This window comes from Dryobates pubescens, chromosome 20 (genome assembly GCF_014839835.1).
Source record: "Dryobates pubescens isolate bDryPub1 chromosome 20, bDryPub1.pri, whole genome shotgun sequence".
In the NCBI taxonomy this organism is placed as follows: Eukaryota; Metazoa; Chordata; class Aves; order Piciformes; family Picidae; genus Dryobates; species Dryobates pubescens.
The window spans coordinates 15,053,684-15,072,290 of record NC_071631.1 but is presented as its reverse complement, the minus strand read 5'-3'; the positions used below and the strand labels follow the sequence as shown (position 1 = coordinate 15,072,290).

Sequence of the window (18,607 nt, the reverse complement as noted above, 5' to 3'; positions counted from 1 at the left end):
GAAAATTCAATGGCATAATTATTCTGAGGACAGTAGAGACCATTCTTTTAAGAGCAGCAGTCCACCCTGACATTGGTTAGTAGATTTGTGGCCAGAAGGTCAATTTGTTTGTTCTTTAAGTAACTCCGGTGTGTGCCAGAACTACTGGGGAGCTGTGGACCAAACTGAACAGATGGATATGTTCCCCTTTCTTCTTTCAGGGCGTTGAATTGGAGTTCTGTGTAATACAACATCAACCTAGAAAGTATACTTCACATAGGCATTACAAACATTTTCTATACTTGTAAAATGTAAAACCAACTTCCATTCCATTCAAACACAGATGCATTTTTGCCTTCATAGGGTTCAAGAACAAGGAAAATCCTTACACCTAAAAGACAAGAACTAATAGAAAATAAAACCCAGTAGAGGTCTAAAGAAAAAACAAGAAAACTAAGGTCACTGCCAAAAAGCTGTGAGGTCAGCAGTAGTGTATTTGGTCTGAGTTAATTTTCCCTAGAGAGCCCTCACAGTGTTGTGCTGAGTATTGGTGGCTAGAAAGGTGTTGATAGCACAGCAGTGTTTTGGCTACTGCTGAGGAGGGATCTCTCACCAGTATCCCTGTGCCAGCAGATGGGGGTAGACAAGATCTTGGGAAGGGACAGAGTAGGAGAGCTGACCACAACTGACCAAAGGGATATTACTACAGTATGACATGCTCAGCAACAGAAGCTGAAAGAAAGTAAAGGGCGGGGAGGGAGGGCATTCATTATTACAAAGTTAGTCTTCCAGAGCAATGAGTAGGTGTACTGAAGCCCTACTTCCCAGGAAGTGTCTGGACATCGCCTGCTGGTGGGAAGCAGAGAATGAATCTTTTGTTTTCCTTTGCTTCCAGGCCCACCATTCACTTTTGCTTTTATTAAACTGCCTTTAGTTTCACCCACCAGTGTTTTCCATCTTATTTCCCTCTCCCCCTGTCCCACTCTTCTGAGAAGAGGAACTGATAGAGTAAGTTGGTGTCCAGTCAACATCAACCCATCTCAAGTACCACACAAAAACAGGAACACATGTTTGTGTTTTGCTTAGACTATATCATAAAGACACATCCTTCAGTCTGTTCAGGCACTCAGTATTAGTCATTTGATTTTTCACTTAAATAGTTCAAACTGTTAGGCACTAAAGTAGAACAGAATATAAACAAATCAGTTTAAGTGTTTTCTAGCAGACTACAAATTGTTTAGTTGAAATTATTTATATTTTTTTTTAAGTCTTAATATCTGAATAAAGAAGTCATATAAGTGACAAATGTAATAGCTATCAACACTGCTTTTCAGAAGAAAGCTCAATGGATCAACTTGCCTTTCTAGTTTTGTTTTGGTTTTGGGCTTGTTTGTTTGTTTGGTGCATTTTACTACAGAATTACATTAACTGATGGACATCAGAATAAAAACAACCTTCAACGCATCATTTTATTATGCTCATCATATGAATTAGGTTAACTGCTGCTCAGGTGCTACTAAAATTCTAATTTGATAAATTACACTGTAAGGATTATCAGATTTCATGAGACCGAATACAGGTGGTGTGATGAGCAGGTACACATCCCACCACTAAGCAGCAGACAGTCCCCAACTTGTTAGCAGACCATCCTCAGCTTGTTGGCAGACAGTCCTCAGCTGAAACAACCCCAATGATCTCTGCTTTGAAGCAAGGTGTTTCAGAAGAAAAGTTCAAAAGATGTTTAATTCCCAGAGAGTGACAATCCTGAAGCTGTCCATTTCGTTTTGAGACCTGCAGGAAATACCTTCTTGACAGACCAAGTCAGTTGGCCTTTCCTTTCCAGAAACCTCTTGCACACTGACATAAATCTCACAAATGCCAGAGAAGTTACAATAAGAAGACTATTTTTGTTGAACTTTTCTTGTAAGAATGCAAAATCAGTTTTCAAATTTATATAAGAGTATCTATGTCAATAACATTGACAGATAAAGAAATTGCCAGGACAAATTATTTATATTATCTTCAGGTAAGTAGAGTATGTACATATATACATATCCCTCTAAAGGACATTTGCTCTAATCACACAAATTTATCTAAAATCAAAATCATGTAGATCATAACACAGATATCTCACAGAATGTTTTTGAGAGTTTATTTCAAAAGAATAAAGAACGTCATTCTTTATTCTTTTTTGTAGGCTGACACAAGGGGAAACATCAGTGTAACTGCAGGCCAGTTTATCAATGATACCAACCCACACATCCCTCACAGTACACACTACCTTAAATAATAAGAACAGATAAACTACAGCTGTAGCCAGTCCTCTGCAGCTTCTCACACTACACAAAACCAGCATTCTCCTTTACATGACATACATTAGCAAAACCTGTATACTTACTTGAAAAACAGTATTACTGTCATAATGACATTTGGGTTACTGAAGAGAGAAACTAAGAACCGGAAGAATTTCAATCAAAGCTACTATTCAGTGCAAGGACTAAAAATAAAGGAAAAGAATACACTGGTTATTGCTTTGCCTCCACCAGCCCTACTGTGAAATTTTCATATCCTTTTAAAGATGTATCCGGCCCTCTGTAAGAGAAAAACACACAAATACAAGAAGAAAGTACTCACACTGTTTGGGCGTTGAATGGCAGCTTCATGCTGCAGCCTAATCCGCTGTGGCATCATCACATCATCCTGGAATAAATGGCATACTGTTATTGAACAGAAAAAGGGTACAGTACTCAGACACACATTAGAATATGCTGCTAAATTAACATCATTTTACTGGCTTGCAGTCAGAAATACAAATGGAACAAACATTAAGGGACTTTACACTTCTAGTGGATTAAACTCAATCCTGTTCACATTGGACTTAATCACAACTACTAGGCAACAACTGTGTTGTTATCTCAACAAGTATCTTCTGGGCACCCACATAATTTATATTCTAAAAGAAATTCACCAACTCTTAAGTAACTCTAACAACTGTACTGGCAGTAGGTGTGGACAAGGAACTAAACTTAATTAAAAGCAGGAGATTTGAGACATTCCAGCAATGTGAGGAAATGCTCTTTGTAGTCTGGCTGTGTCTTGTTTCATTGAAAAGGAAAAGCCTCTAGTGTCTAGATCTACCATGTCATATTTCATGAGCACAAAAAAAAAGTTGTGACATGATAAAATTCTGAGGAACCACAAAAAACCCCAACAAAACCACAAAACAAACCCCATACTCATACTGGCTTTAAAACACCACCTAGTTTTAAATATTATATTAATATGTCTTTCACCTGTAGCCTAAAGATCAATTTTCTGGCTGCCATGTAGAGTTAAGACACTTTTCTGTCCTTCCTTGAACAGGTAGATGGTCTTTTCAAAATACTATTATTCCCTGTTCAATATTATATCCTTTCTAGGATATGGTTTTATAGTCTGCTAAAATGCCCAACTGTAGCACAAATGTTCTTCCCTAAATTTAGTCTCCTGAAGTTTCCACCTGTCTTGTTTTCCATTTTGTGCCACACTTCTTCCCTATCCAAGGATCATTTCAGTTTTAGCTGCTGTTTAAAGCTAAAACAGCCTACTTCAGAGTATTTCCAAATGATCCTACCTTATCAGGGAAAAGTAGTTCAAAGGAACCCTGAATTCCTGTTCTACATCCATTCTTCTAAATAGTTGCTCTAATTAAAAATCATTCTAAGGAGATTCCTACTACAGCAAAAAAAATAATTTCCAAAAAACTTTCACATTAAAACTTTCAGTCAAATCAATGACCACAAAATATCCAGAGATTAGAGGACTGAATGACTTTGATATAAAGGTGACATCAAGGTTTTATCAAAAACAACACAAGGATGACAAAGAAATTAGAAGTAGATTCAACTATTTAAGATAATCCAAGGTTAAAGATAAAACCAATGAAAGTGGTCCTTATCACAGGCAAATTTATGAAAGAAGGAATGGTCAAAAGCAATTTTTTGTATTCTGTGTTTAGGACACATTTAGTAATAAGAATAAGAGATGTAAATAAAACCCTGATAGTTCAACCCCTGTACCTCAGTTACCTCAAAACTACAATGATGTTATTTACCATCCAATTCACCTAATCCGCAAGGTGCCAAAATTCAGGCATTGTATGAAGAAAATGTTCCCATAAAAACTTTACCTTATTTCCCATATGAAGAACAGTAATCATGTTTCTTTATGCCAAATACAGAGCTGATTTTTGTAAATTAAAGCCTAGTTTTAATAGAAACAAAGAGATCTATTTTAACTGAGCTTTGTTCATTCCTTTGCTAATTTCTTAAGACTCTTTGACATCATCTTGCTAAATCAAAAAATGTAGAAGAAATCCATCAATGACCAAGGAATTTCAATGCTTAGAACAATGTTACTAATACAACATATGCTCCTGTGCTCAGAGATTCCAGTGTTTGTGATCCTGCACAACAGAGATAAATTTCACAGAGCTCATATATTTGCCAAGATGACAAATAATGAACTTGATTTAAAAAAAGGTTAAATGAGCATGGAAAGCATTCAAGCCAAATTCAAATATTCCACTCACCAAACAGGTCAATGTGATGTTTTCCTAAGCTGACAACTTGACAGGAAAGGTCTAGTTCCCCCTAACAAAACACTGTGTCATTTTGATGTTATTGGCAAAGCTAACAAGGCTACAGATTGGGGTCTAAGGCTATCATCAAGATCATCAGTATTCTGTAAAACCCAGCTAAAGCAGAGGCACTATAACCAAAAAATTCTTCAAAATGCCTTTTTTTATTAACACATTTTTGTTCTCTAATGCTGGAAAACTCAAAAAACTTATCCTTTCAGCTACTTTTTTTTTTGGTTGGTTGGGTTTTGTTACATAATTCTGTCTTCTGGGGTTTTTTAATGACTAGTTTTAACACATTTGATGAACTGCTATATAGTTCTGCCATACTTTCCAGGTTCACGGAAAGAGAAAGAAAGGAATGGATGAAAGAATCTGTATCTGAATCTGAATCTATTTTCATGTGACACAACTCACCAAACAGTGAAAAAATCAAGAAAAATCTCAGGTAACAGCTGGATCTAATGTCATCTGAATATCTATATACAAGCAAACAGGTAAACAGCAAGAAATAAAGCAGCATAAACAGAAGCCTATTTCAGCCAGTCAAAATAACTTAGAATTTATAGGAATTTTGCTGGTTACAAACATGCTTCCTGTTCTCCAGCATCCATTCTGAGTAGGAAAACAATTTGCTCAAAGATGGGAGAATGAAAAGGACTTTATTTCCCATGAAAAGCCAGCAAGGATTTCTAAACAAGCCAGATGTGTTTCTGCCAGTGGGGGGCCGTGATCTCCATCACCTTTCAGTCCGACCCGCGTTCTGACGGCTGCTGCCTCTATCAAATGTGGCCCTTCTGCAGAAAGCTGCCTTGCTCCTCTCAACTTCCACACCATGGACAGATGCTGATAAATCTGAAAAGCTAGTTACACAACTATCAGATAGGTTGCTTTCCTTCCAAGCAGAGGCACCAGTCTTTATAAAAACACAGACAGTATATACTAAGCTAATTGTTTTGTTTTACTTTACTCATATGATTAGCTGAAGAAAAGGAGAACCCAATCAATAGACTGAGCTTAAGAATATTACTTGAAGCTGTTGCTTCAGGATGCTTTTTTAATCAGTTTGGGTAAATTAAAATGACAAGCCTCTTCAGCCATCCTGTCTGCAGCACACTGAGTTCCACAGTGATAACTTCACGATTTTCCCTTAAAAGTGGGGGGTTTTGCACTTCAGAAAGTAAAACAAAGCATACAACTCACTGTACAAAACACATCCACTTTTTAAAACCAAGGACATGTTCACGCTAATTGCAGTTCAGTACTGAAGTGCTTTCTCAAGCTCACATTACCAACTCAGAATCACATGCTTTTCCAAATACAACCTGTAGCAACACCAGGAGGAATGTTTGACTCACTGAGAAACAATATGGCTTCTCCAAAGTCTTTCAGTCCATCAAATGGTCATTCATTTATCCTGCACCTGCTCAGACAAGAGCGAAAAAAATCTCTCTTTGCTATTGTTCAGTTCAGCTCCTTGAAGCAGGGAAGTAAAAGGCCTGGGACCTCCAAAACCTGGCCTGTCAACAGCATTGCCAAAGCAAATACCCTGATGGGAGGTGATTTTCCAGAAGATGGGGTCTTAAAGAAACCCCACACTTACCAAACCCTTTAGAATCCTGCACTCTAAAGGCCACACAGAATTCACCTGAGCAGAACAAGATCTGTCAGTACAGACAAGATCATAGGAAAAACCAATACTTTTGTGTTTCTGCTTCTGAATTGAATTGAGAAAGAAAGAGGCAAGAAAACACTTCAGAGTTTCAGAAGCTGGCTTTAGTAATCACCTTTCATTTCTTGAGCACGGCAACAAAATGGTCTGCATGGGAAGACAGACATGAAGTTCTTATGTGTCTGAATGATTAGTACCTTCCATCAATAGAATCTTTTAATGCAACGTCACTATTAATTGATCAGGAAATTTTTGCTGCTGCAGCAGCTCCCACCTTGGTGCATCTGTTCAGCAAATTAAAAGTTATCTTGAAGGCTTAAGGCCCTGAAATATCTACCAAGTCTGGCTAGCTAAGGTCCAACCAACTTCTTCCAAACTTTTATGAATACCCTCTCAATGAAGTGTTTTTGAACTTGAAACTCAAGAAGAGCATGCAATTTCACACCAATTAAGAATTAACATTCCAAATTTAAATCATACAAACAAATCTCACAACAGAAAGGCACAGGTCAGCAGCTGCCAATTCAAACATGGGAATGCCAGTTGTGGTGGTCCACTCTCACTTCTGGGGAATAAGACTTAACTGTTTCCCTTTGTCATTTTCAAGTATAAGCAGCGACACTGTGGCAACACAGTTTAGAGTGACATCTTTGAACTTGCTAGAAACCTCAGTAACAGTGATACATTGCCAACAGAGCCTTTGAAAAGACTAAACAAATGTGTCAAGCACTCAAGCGATTCTGACTGGGCTGCAGGTCAAAAAAGGACACATTTCATATTTCTTCTTTAACAGGAAGGAGCCCTCCAACAACACTTTGATTAAACCTGAAATAATGGGAAACTACACAGAGTGTTAGGACAAAATGAAAGCATGTTCCTTTTTAAAGAAACAGAGTTTTATACAAGCATAGACATGTTCAAGTGAATGCCAATGGAAATGGCAGTTCCAAGCAGAAAAAGGAATTTTTAGTGTGAGAGTCCCACTGTGATACAACTGAGCAAATGATTATAACAAAGATGGGAACCACCCCAGAGAAGTGCCAAACTAAGGTTACAATACAATGCAACTGGCAGATAAAGTCGTAACTGCAGGCAATGTGAAGAGTAAGGCTAACAGTGTGTTTGCATAATTAGTTCATTCTATTGTTGTTACAACCAAGATTTTCTAAGACAATGAATGTTAAATATGAACAGCTTGTTAAATGTCTTCGATTTTTCTACTTGTTTTCCTGGTGGGAAAAATGCCTCAGTAGCTTAGAGGCAAAATCTGTAACAACAACCACAGCAAAACCCCTCCATAATAGCTATTAGTCAAACAGCTGCCACTTCATACTAGAATAGGCTGATCAAATTCTGACAGTTCTGAGCTCTGTAACCTTTTTTTCCACATTTCTTCTCAATTTGTTGTCCTCACAAATCTGTGTTGAGAGACATAACACAAGCAGCTTGACTCCAGCTGGAATGGCAAGCAAAACAGTCTCTCTGGAGCCAGTGCTCCCAAAGATGCTTCCAAATATGTTTGCACAGAATCATAAAATCATTTCTGATGTGATACAAATGCACACGGAGTCTCAATGTATTTCTCCACCTATATGAAATGCATTGAAATAACTGACTCAGTCACATTTCTCCTCCCTTCCACCTATATCAAACATGAATTAGGGCTGCACTTCTGAAGGTCAGTTCCCTGGCATTACTGCAGCGCATTCCAAAAGGCTGATATCAACATTCCTTCCTAGAGAGCTCGATACTGGACTGGTGACTGAAATAAAGAAGGTAGGTGGAGTGTAGAAACAGAATTGTTAAACAGCTGGCAACATCTGTCTCAGCTATTATCACACAACATTTATTAACCACAGCCAAAATATTGAGCAATTTTTAGACTTGCAGCACTTTCCACACTCATTTTATTTCCTATTATCTGTTTTCAGAAAAAAAAAATCAAAATAAATAAATAAATCACAGTCTTGAGAAGAGACAGTAGAAAAAAATGTCAGTAATACCACTCATTTAATACTTCTTTTGTATTGAGATTAGGCTTCTGATGATTCAGAATGCCTTCTGTTATAAAGGATCTGGCTCAATAGCAGGAATAAAAACATGTAGAACAGAAAATCCTGGTAGCTTCTTCCAAGCTTATCCACGCTGTAAGTCATAAAATTCTCAAACCACTTCAAGCAGATCTTAGTTATACTAAATATAAATGTATGCTAATGATAATATTGAAGAAATCCAATTTCATCACCTGATACATTGTTCAATAGCTGAAATTTGTTTCCCTGATGTTTTGTTATCCAGTCAGCAAACAGAAACAACACAGCAGCATGAAGAGGCACAGTGTAAAAACACCACAAGATAAATTACAATTTAAGAATTCTGAAGAGCTCTCTATAAAAATATTAATTTCATTTAAAGAACCAAATTTTCTAGTTACTGCCGGCTATTTCCAAACACCTGGATCTGTCTGGATTGCAAGGAAAGACTAACCCAAAATTTATTTCAGTAAATGAATCAGATTTAAGACGGAAAATATGAAGCTCCATGGGACAAGACAATAATGGATTCATTTTTCACTCATGGTAACTCATGAACTCAGCTAAATTCAGCCAACACAAGTATATACATAACTCATCCTGCGTACTCCCTAGGATGCCTCATACAACGTGGCATCTGCTCAAGCCTGCAATATTTGAATGCTGCAAATCCTAAGTAAGATCTAATTTCCTTTTTTTCCATTTTAGACATGTAAACAGCCTCACAATATAGGAGAGTTAAATCCATGGAATCATTCATACAAATTAAACGGCATTTGTGTGTATCTACCTGATGTAAAGCAAAAAGAACAAGATCCTGAGTTCATTCAGCTCAACAAAGCTGGCATCAGTCCAGTTACATCATGGCATCATGTTTGATGTCCCTACACTCTGTCAAAATCTGGTGAGTCAGGTGACCAAAAACAGAGCAGATTTTGTGTTCATACTTCCTCAAAATAATTTGTTTATGAAACAGAAACTGACACTCAGTACTGGATATGAAATACTTCTTTTTCAATGTATGAGAAACTGACCTTTCCAAACACTGCTGATTTGTAGATGTGATTGTGAGTTCTGTGTATTCAGTGGATGTTCAAAGGGTTTTTTCTGAAATACCCATATATACCAATTTGTATCACATACTGCATTTCAAAGCTTCACCCCCCATAAACTTACATCCAGAGACTTATGTGAAATACAGTCTACAAAACAAACAACCAACCCCCCCCAACCAACAAACTCTTGAAGGGGAAGCAGGATAAATTCAAACGCACTCATTTTAAAAGTCATGGTGTGTTGCTAAATACAGTAATAGCTTAATTATAGCAAGAATGAAGGCCAGGAAAGTTACCTGCAATACCTAATTTCTTAAATGGTAACACAAGAAATTTCTGCATTGCCTTGGGTCAGAAAAAAATATCCCAACACTTAACACCATCTTGCCAACAGGACACTGAGGAGTTTACAAAATTTGAACAAACAAACAAAGAAAGAAACAAACAAAAACCTTAGTAGTTGATAACCACAAATGGAATTTCCAAACTGAAAAGTGACCCAAATTAAAAGCTGTGTGGTTATAAGGCTGTAGAGTTTATAACCTTGCTCTCACAACACTTTCTAAGGAGCACAGACAATCATAACATTAATTTGAATCCTACTTGAAAATCTACCCTTTCAGCCACCAGTTCATCCCCATACTACACTAAACCATAGTTCAGCTCCAGTTCAGAGGAAAGACTCAATCTTAAGGTGAAATTACATAAGATCAGTGAGCCTTAAAGGTCCTGCTCTTCCTGCCTGATCTTAGCCACATGGCACCATTCCTCGGATCAGCTATGCACATTTGTGAAACCCTTCACTGAATATTAAGCTGAATGAAGTCAGATAGCTATCTGTGAGTTAGTGAGCTGAATACCTCCACAGAGGGTATCCAACAAAGGACAGGAAAAAAAATTTCAAGATGGAAGGAGAGACCTCTCCTATTTTGCATCAAAAAGCCTGTAGATTAGCTCTTAGTTTCTCATCAATATAATTTTCTGAAGAATGTGGGAAAGAAAGATCCTGAAAACACCTAAATACCCACATTGCCCAACCCTGCTCACAATAGCTTGTGAAATCCTATAGGATCAAAGAACGATGTAAGGCTGTAGGCTTTCTACAAGCTGAAAAACAACTTTACAGCTATAAATAGTAACCTGCATTCTTACAGCCCAACCACCTTTAAACAGCTCATCTTTAAGGCAAACCAACAGCTACATGAAAAACAGAAAAAATTATTTGCAAAATAAAGTTAGACAAAATACATTAACTTACTGAATCCAGAAAGCAGAGATAGGTTCCTGAGCTCTGAATGACTGCTTGATTTTTAGCATATCCAACTGTTGAAAAAGGAAAGATAAAATTACATGGCCGTTTTTACCTTTCTATCTTTTTTAATCTTAGCGCAGTCAGGAAGAAATAAAAAGAACTAAGAAAATTTGTATCAAGTAAGGGACACTATTTTTCCATATTTAAAATGGGGTAATCTGTAGATATTTAAGTAGTAAGTCTATTTCAGTCATCTTCTCAGTTTTATGTGTTAGACTTCTACTACCAAGCAGAATCAGACTACTTTTGCTAGCCCTCCACAAGAACATAACATGTAATACAGATCTTTAGTAGGAGTCCAGCACCCTAGGTTTCACATCTAATACCTATTGTGTAGCATCACAGAGTGGTTTGGGTTGGAAGACACTTTCAAGGTCACTTAGCCCAATCCCTCTACAATGAGCAGCTGCTGGGAACCCTTGCTTGTAGGTAGTTTCATCTTTTAAGTCATAACAAATAGTACCAAATTACAAAAAGGCAAAGAAAGAACAAGACCAGGTCCCCAGAAGGACTCAAAAAAAATAGTTCTGCTCCTTTATGCTTGTTATGCAAGTATGGAAATACAAAACCTTTATGCACCATTTATGTAATGCAGAGGGGAGCCAAAGCAGAAGGATGCATACATAAGCATGAACCTGGCTTATTTACACCATGCCATGTTATGGAAGACCACAATGAACTATAAATTCAGTCAAATTACTGTGTTGGCATCTAGTGTCTTTTGGTTTCTGATCCCCTGATGCTTGTTGAATCTTTTACCAAGACATTTCAGGAAGCTGAACCAGAAGAAAACTATTTCTGTGTAATGGGTTGGGGCAGGTCCCCTCCCCACCACAGGCAGAAATAACGACTCAGACAAACGGATTGCAAAAGTGATGAAAGTTTAAATAGAAAGCAGTGAATGTTACAGAAAACCCAAAGCGCAGTGACAAAGAAAGATCCCATCCCCACCTGAGGGTGCATGCAAAACCCCCAGGGCTCCTTCTTCCCCCTCCCTCTGCTGGGCTAGTCTCAGCTGGCCAGGCCTGAGACTGCCCATCCCCCTGTGGCCTTGGGCCCAATCAGGCCCATGGCCGGGAGATCTCTCCCCCAGTTACCAAGTCTCGGAGAGGGAAGGAAAGAGGAAGTGCCAGACTCCGCACTGGATCTTATAGTGGTGCAAAGAATTATGGTAGGAAATACACAATTTCCTGTGTCCATCCCTCTGGGCTGGACTTCTGGACACAGGAAGTGAATGCACCAGGGGGGCACCCAGCTCAAACTACAACATGCCACCCCTGTATTTCATACCATAATCTTTGCACCCAAACACATCATCAAATCAGAAAACTTCTGATGACATGTCCGGCGGAGTCCATATCTTCATCTGGGCGTCCACTCAAACAGTCTCTCATTCAGGCTCAAGCATCAGTCCATTCCAGTTGTTCTTCCTCATGTGATGGAACCTCCCAGCGACGCAGTCCTTCTCCTGCAGTGTGAATTCCTTGTGGACTCCTTGGGACATCCTGGTCACCTGGAAATACCTCACAACTTCTCAGCTAAGCCTTTACTCTCATATTCAGCGGCAAATTCTCCACCCCTGGGGCAGGCCAGTCGGAACAATCCGGCTCCACGACTGCCTTTTTCAATCCATCCAGGGTGCCGCAGCCAACCGCTTTCACGCGGACCAAAGCTACACGGATGCATGTCAGAGGCACTCCGCACCCCCCGGCTGGGCGCTCGCGTACCGAGGCAGGACAGCATCCGGCTGCACAACCTCCACCCCCGGAAGAGGGAGGAGCTGCGCCACAGCCCGCTGAAGAAGCAGGGAGGCGGAGCCAGGTGCTCGGCGCCATTTTCGGAACATGCCCGAAAACACCAGGGAAAGATTTACAGCTGCCGCCGCCGCCTGAACGCAGCCCGGCTCGGGCGGTGCCGCCGCCGCCGCCTGAACGCGGCCCGGCCCGGCCCCCGCCGTCTCTGTCGCCGCGATGCAGAGTCCGAGTCACCTCCAGCAGTCGCTTGCCCGCTCGCCGCGGGTGTCCGCTCCCCGCAGCGGCCGCGGGCCGACCACGCTCTGCTTGCCGCTGCCCCTCCTCCGCTCCCCGCCGCTCCGCAGAGAACGAGGAGAAGGCAGGTCTCGCCTTCTTAGGCTACTCGAGCATTCTTAAGCTACCCTGGGCAGAAAGTCACAGAAAGAACCACCCCTCGCTGTTCCCAAACAACAGTAGGGGCTTCCATGCCATCAGCCACGCACCAGCTATCCTTCTGCAGCCCACAGGAGTTCACACAGTCGCCCCGGTAGCACAAAACCTGAGCCCCAACTTTCCAAACCCAAACCGACGCCCAGAACTAAATTTAAACTCTCCATCTTTTGCAATCCGAGCTGCAGTTGGCCCCACGTTGGGCGCCAAAAAAAATGTAATGGGTTGGGGCAGGTCCCCTCCCCACCACAGGCAGAAATAACGACTCAGACAAACGGATTGCAAAAGTGATGAAAGTTTAAATAGAAAGCAGTGAATGTTACAGAAAACCCAAAGCGCAGTGACAAAGAAAGATCCCATCCCCACCTGAGGGTGCATGCAAAACCCCCAGGGCTCCTTCTTCCCCCTCCCTCTGCTGGGCTAGTCTCAGCTGGCCAGGCCTGAGACTGCCCATCCCCCTGTGGCCTTGGGCCCAATCAGGCCCATGGCCGGGAGATCTCTCCCCCAGTTACCAAGTCTCGGAGAGGGAAGGAAAGAGGAAGTGCCAGACTCCGCACTGGATCTTATAGTGGTGCAAAGAATTATGGTAGGAAATACACAATTTCCTGTGTCCATCCCTCTGGGCTGGACTTCTGGACACAGGAAGTGAATGCACCAGGGGGGCACCCAGCTCAAACTACAACATTCTGTCAGCTTAATTTCTGAGGCAGATGACAGCATTGGTGAGTCAAACAAAACAAAACAAAACAAAGGAAAGGAAAAGAAAAGAAAGTAAAAGAAAAGAAGAGGAAAGCAGGAATACACAGCCAAGGGTAAGGATGGGACAGCAGCAACCATCAGTAAGATGAAGGTAGAAGTGTTTACCTGTTTGTATGTAGACAAGGTCTATCTAAGAACATTCTGCTCTATGAATTCTTCTCCTGGACAGTACTGTGAGGAAAGGTCATGCTCTATCCTGTGCTATTCTGAAAAATGCTATGTGAATTCCACTTAGTCACAAATCCTACATTTAAGCTTTGTTTAAAGTATTTACAGAACCAAATCAGGGAATCCAGCAAGACTGTCCTGACATTCAAACCCAATGATGTGCGGTACTGTGAGGATTTTATTTAACAGAAAAAACTGGAAACCTAAAGTGAGAAAATTCCACCATGAAGTGCAGCAGGATAATTTTAAATATTACCTCTACAGTTCCTGATTGTGCATTTGAAAAAAAAAAGCAGACTTCTGCAATTCTCTACTCTTTTTATGTGATGCAGATTTAAATATGCTCAGGAAACAAATTTAACTGGGCTCAGAGGTTCATGAAGTTTTAATGCACGTGCTTCTTGGCTATTTGGCTGAGTTGTCCAAGCACAGAACAAGACTTATGACTGCATTTCTTCTTGCCTCAAAGGAACATTATGTCAACAGAGCACTACTAATAAAGGCTCTTCCTTATTACAGTGTTATTCTTTCCTATTGTGTTTTGAGTATTTTAATCCTCACCTTAACTTCTCTTCATCATGGATTTCTTGAACTTATGATCTTAGAGTGTATTTACATAATACTTTCCATACACAAATGAATATCTAATCTAACAAGTACAGCTACTCTCATTCTCCTTTCTACTGGCAGTAAAAAAGGCGCTGGCAAAGTCAGCAGCTACCACAACAGCAGAGCTGAATCCTGGCATGAGCAGTTCTACTGGGAAACAACTGATGCAAGTTAGCAGGTCTGGACATGCCAAACAAGCAAAACCCCAATACTGTGAAGGTCCCTACAAAAGCAAGAAGTAAAAGAACAGAATAGAACTAAACTTGCCCAACATCAATCAGATCAATACTCTCACACACCTTTGCCAGCTGTAAAGCAGCCCATATTTTCAGTGCTGTCATTAGTGAGACCCCAACATTTCAAAAACTTTCAGCAGAAAATAAGGAAGTACTAAGAATTAATAATGTAGGGGGAAAGTGAAGGAGACTTACAGGCAACTACAAAGTGACAATTACATTACTTTGTGAACTTTCTGAAATATTTTAGATCTCATTTTCAAATAAACACGTAAAGTCAAATCATGAAATATTTAATATTTGTTAAGAAAAAAATTGGAAAATATTTTTTTCTGAGATTAAAACAGAAACTATCCTGAAGCTGTACATATACCAACTTTTTGTTTTGTTTTGTTTTTAGGAGAGAGAAGAAAATACATGTATTTTTAAAAATATTAATAAGGGAGCTGTAACTCCCCATAGAAGAAACTAGATACTAAAAATTGTTTCACCATGACAAATCTATGTTTGGCATGAGTGAAATATTTTCTTTAATATTACTCCACTGAACAAAATCAAATGTTTGTGCCAGGTCTCTGAGTTTTGTAAGGCCTGCTTACTTGGTGAAAAGAGCCTGTTACCATGGTTACAGCCTTAAAAACTTAAGCCTCAGTGAGATATTAACATTCCTCACTCTTGGAAAGAAAAAGCTTTCCTTTTTTTTAGGCAAGTGACCCTTTCTTTTTTCTAGGTTCCCCCCCTTTCTTTTACACGCTAGAAAAGAATCAGAAATAAATCCTAATCTTGTGTAAATAGTTGAAGATGTGAAGCCTGACTAGTACATTGTTCCTGTACTAAAGCATCTTCTTTTAAAGGAAAGACTCCTTACAGTTGTAACTAGCCCTTAACATAATAAAAGTAAATCACTGAAAGCAAACAAATACTATGGATTTCAAGTAACCTGCTCCTAAAATGTAACAACCATGAAGAAAAGATGTCCTCATTTTAATGATGACCTGAGAGTGACTTCCTCATGAATAAGTTTGGGTTTGTTTTTTTAAAGGAACTATGCATTTCATACTGTTATTTAAAACAATGCTCACAGCTGCATCTCCCATCCCCAATTTATTAAAGATTTGTTCAGGTTTCAGCCATCCCAACACTGATAAATGCATCTTCAAACAAAAAACAATCTGACATACCCTTAATGGCACAAAATACTCCTTGTAATTCACAACTCAAACTTAGTTTTAGGTTCAGTTTCCTGAAGTGCAAAGGTGAACTGACTTTTGGAACTCTAACAGAAATTAATGTCAAAACACTGCAACTCTGTTTTCTTCCAAATGAAAAACTAGTTTACACACAATTAATGCAACACTCTATTAGAAACAAGAATTCATGCACAAAAAATGTTCTATAAATGTGAAAAATGCATGCTATAACAAGATAGTAATAATAAAACATTCCTAGCCAAGTTTCTTATGTACTGTAATTAACAATCTCTGGTATTATTCTTTGGCTGAGAAACTGCAACCTATTTAGCATCTAAATCATCAACTAGTAAGAGAAGTAAGATCTGAAAGGAAATTGATCACCCAATAGTTGAGGAGAAGCAAAAAAAAAAGATACATTTCCAGGAATGCAAGCAATTCTTGGCATTGCTCAACTCTAGCTTCATCAGTTGTCCAAAAGAGAAAAATTCCCTCCAGAAACCTTGTCTGTCTTTTGTCATCACCAGCTCAATAATGCTAATATTACAAGCTGCACTGTCAAAACACCACCAGTTCATACTAGAGATATTAAAATACTAAAAATATTTATAGTAACAGTTATGCTGTGTTACTTCAGTACTGCAGGTCTGACAACTGTTTAAAAAACAGCTTTAAAGAAGTCTACAGTCAAAAGAAGTGACAGTAAATAAAGCCAGAAGCCTACACAAGCTGCAGATGAATGCAGTGGACAAACTCCAATTTATTCACGTTTCAATAAGATGAAAAAATTAAGCCGCCTGAAACAGAACTGGGCTGTTTTACAAGAACATTTTGAGGAGACTGTAAGAAGCCCAACCTTCTTTCCAGTTACAAACAACATATTTTGTTAAAAAAAAACAAACAGAAACTGACAGGATTCTGTTACAGTGTTTCCAAAACACAAGTGAAATGAAATACACACATTTGGAAACAGTTTCCTATCAATTGCTACCTGTTACTCACTGTCACAAAATCCCAAATTAAACATTATAGAGCTCCCATATAGAATGTGAGCACACTGTTCTGCTTACTCTGTCCTGTGGTTCTCCTTCTGAACACAGACATCATCTTCGAACTTCAATGCTATTCAAAACCAGCTTCTTCAAAGAGCAATGTAATGGTATTTCTATTTTACATATTAGAAAGCTTGTCTGCTAAAAAACCCTACACATTAAGCAACCTACACAAGCAAATGAAAAACTATTAGATAGATTTGTCTGTTATCTCCTCCAGTGGGTAAAAATAATATTAGCATGTAAATCAATAGGAAATCACACTATAGGCCTATCTGGTAGCTCACTGAACATACTGGTTTAGCCCCTTGTGTAAATAATTAGGCAGTTGGTGAGAATTTTAGCTCACATCAAAGCTTTTCTGAAACTTCTGTTTTAACCTGATCATCAAAAGGACATAAAAAATGTATTTGGTACTATTTCAGGGTTGATCCTACAATACTGAAAGATATGTGTTTACTTTCTTTAATCTTTATGTAAGAAATTTGGGGTGTTTTTTTTTTTTTGCTTAAAAGCCATCTGCTGATATCAGAAAGCCACAGTAAGATTGCAAGCATTAACAACATTGTGTATATGACAATTAAACAAAATTCTTTTGCAGAGTAGAGCACAAGTGTTAAGCCAAGTCCATCTTTCCTGGACACATAAATTCTACAGAGCCACAGCCAACAGGGTGAAATTCTGAAGTGGAAAGAGTTTAGAACAGAGAACTCTGGAAAACAATGTGGTTTTTTCCATTGCAAAGCAAGTGGCTACAAAGACATTTTTCAAACAACCCAATCCTCAAAAAAATCACTATTGAGATACCTACCGCCTCGAGGTTCAGAGGAATCATTACTACCAATGATTACTGGAATACCAGCATCTTCCAACTTGATCTTCCATTTCTCAATTATTTCAGCTGAACCATCCTAGAGAAGTGATGACATGGATGCAGATATTTTGAACTTGTACGATGAAGAACCAAACACAAGTCCAAAACAAAAATTCCTACTTGAGGCAGTGTTCACTTGAGCAGAAATTGAAATAAGGTCTGAAACATACCTTACTGGCATCATTAAAAACTGACAGCTCCATGGTTTCTTTAAAATCTTGTTCCTGAACTGACTTCAGGCACTCATCTAACCAGCATTCACTATTGTGAACAGGCACAATGACAGACTACAAAAGAAAAACCAAACATCAAACAAGATTTCCAATGTATGTCGGCAAGCACTGTTTTTGTTTATTTACAGTATAAGAATAATCATTAAAAAGGGGAAGCCCCAGATCCTTAGGAAGCTTTCACAAAACATGCATCTTAAAAATACAGTGCCAGTTATCATCACATGACTAAACCAGAATGCTTCAATCTCCTTGGTTAATTTAAAGAGGAAAAAGACGTGTGCTAGGGCATTATTTAACATATAGGTGCAGATTCCCAGTTAAAACACCAACCAGCTGGTAGCAAACTCAAGACCATGTCAATTTCTCCTGTCCCAAAACAAGATAAACTACAGCTGTATGAATGGTGGCAAACTGTCATCTCCAGGGACTGAAACACCAACCCTGCTAAAGCAATTTCTGAAATCAGGCACAAGGGAGATCTGTAATACCTTTCCCAATACCTGAAGTCCTTTTGCTTCAGTTCATGCTAACAACTATCTCAAGATCCCAGCAGAGATTATTATCCTAGTTCTCTTTGCAGCAGCCTTTCATACATTTGGACTGCCACCATAATACTGAACCACAGAAATATGCA

At 39.1% G+C, this 18,607-nt stretch overlaps 1 protein-coding gene across 1 annotated transcript in view; it reads right to left on the bottom strand.

Annotated features, from left to right (window-relative positions):
- The window catches only part of B3GNTL1 (UDP-GlcNAc:betaGal beta-1,3-N-acetylglucosaminyltransferase like 1), a 114,426-nt gene that overhangs the window by 95,134 nt on the left and 685 nt on the right, over window positions 1-18,607 (bottom strand). The window contains exons 2-5 of the mRNA XM_054170983.1: window positions 17,911-18,027; window positions 17,678-17,777; window positions 10,616-10,680; window positions 2,614-2,679 (exon numbers count right to left, since the gene is read on the bottom strand). Coding sequence (XP_054026958.1) covers window positions 2,614-2,679; window positions 10,616-10,680; window positions 17,678-17,777; window positions 17,911-18,027 — 348 coding nt within the window. The remainder of the gene's footprint in view (window positions 1-2,613; window positions 2,680-10,615; window positions 10,681-17,677; window positions 17,778-17,910; window positions 18,028-18,607) is intronic.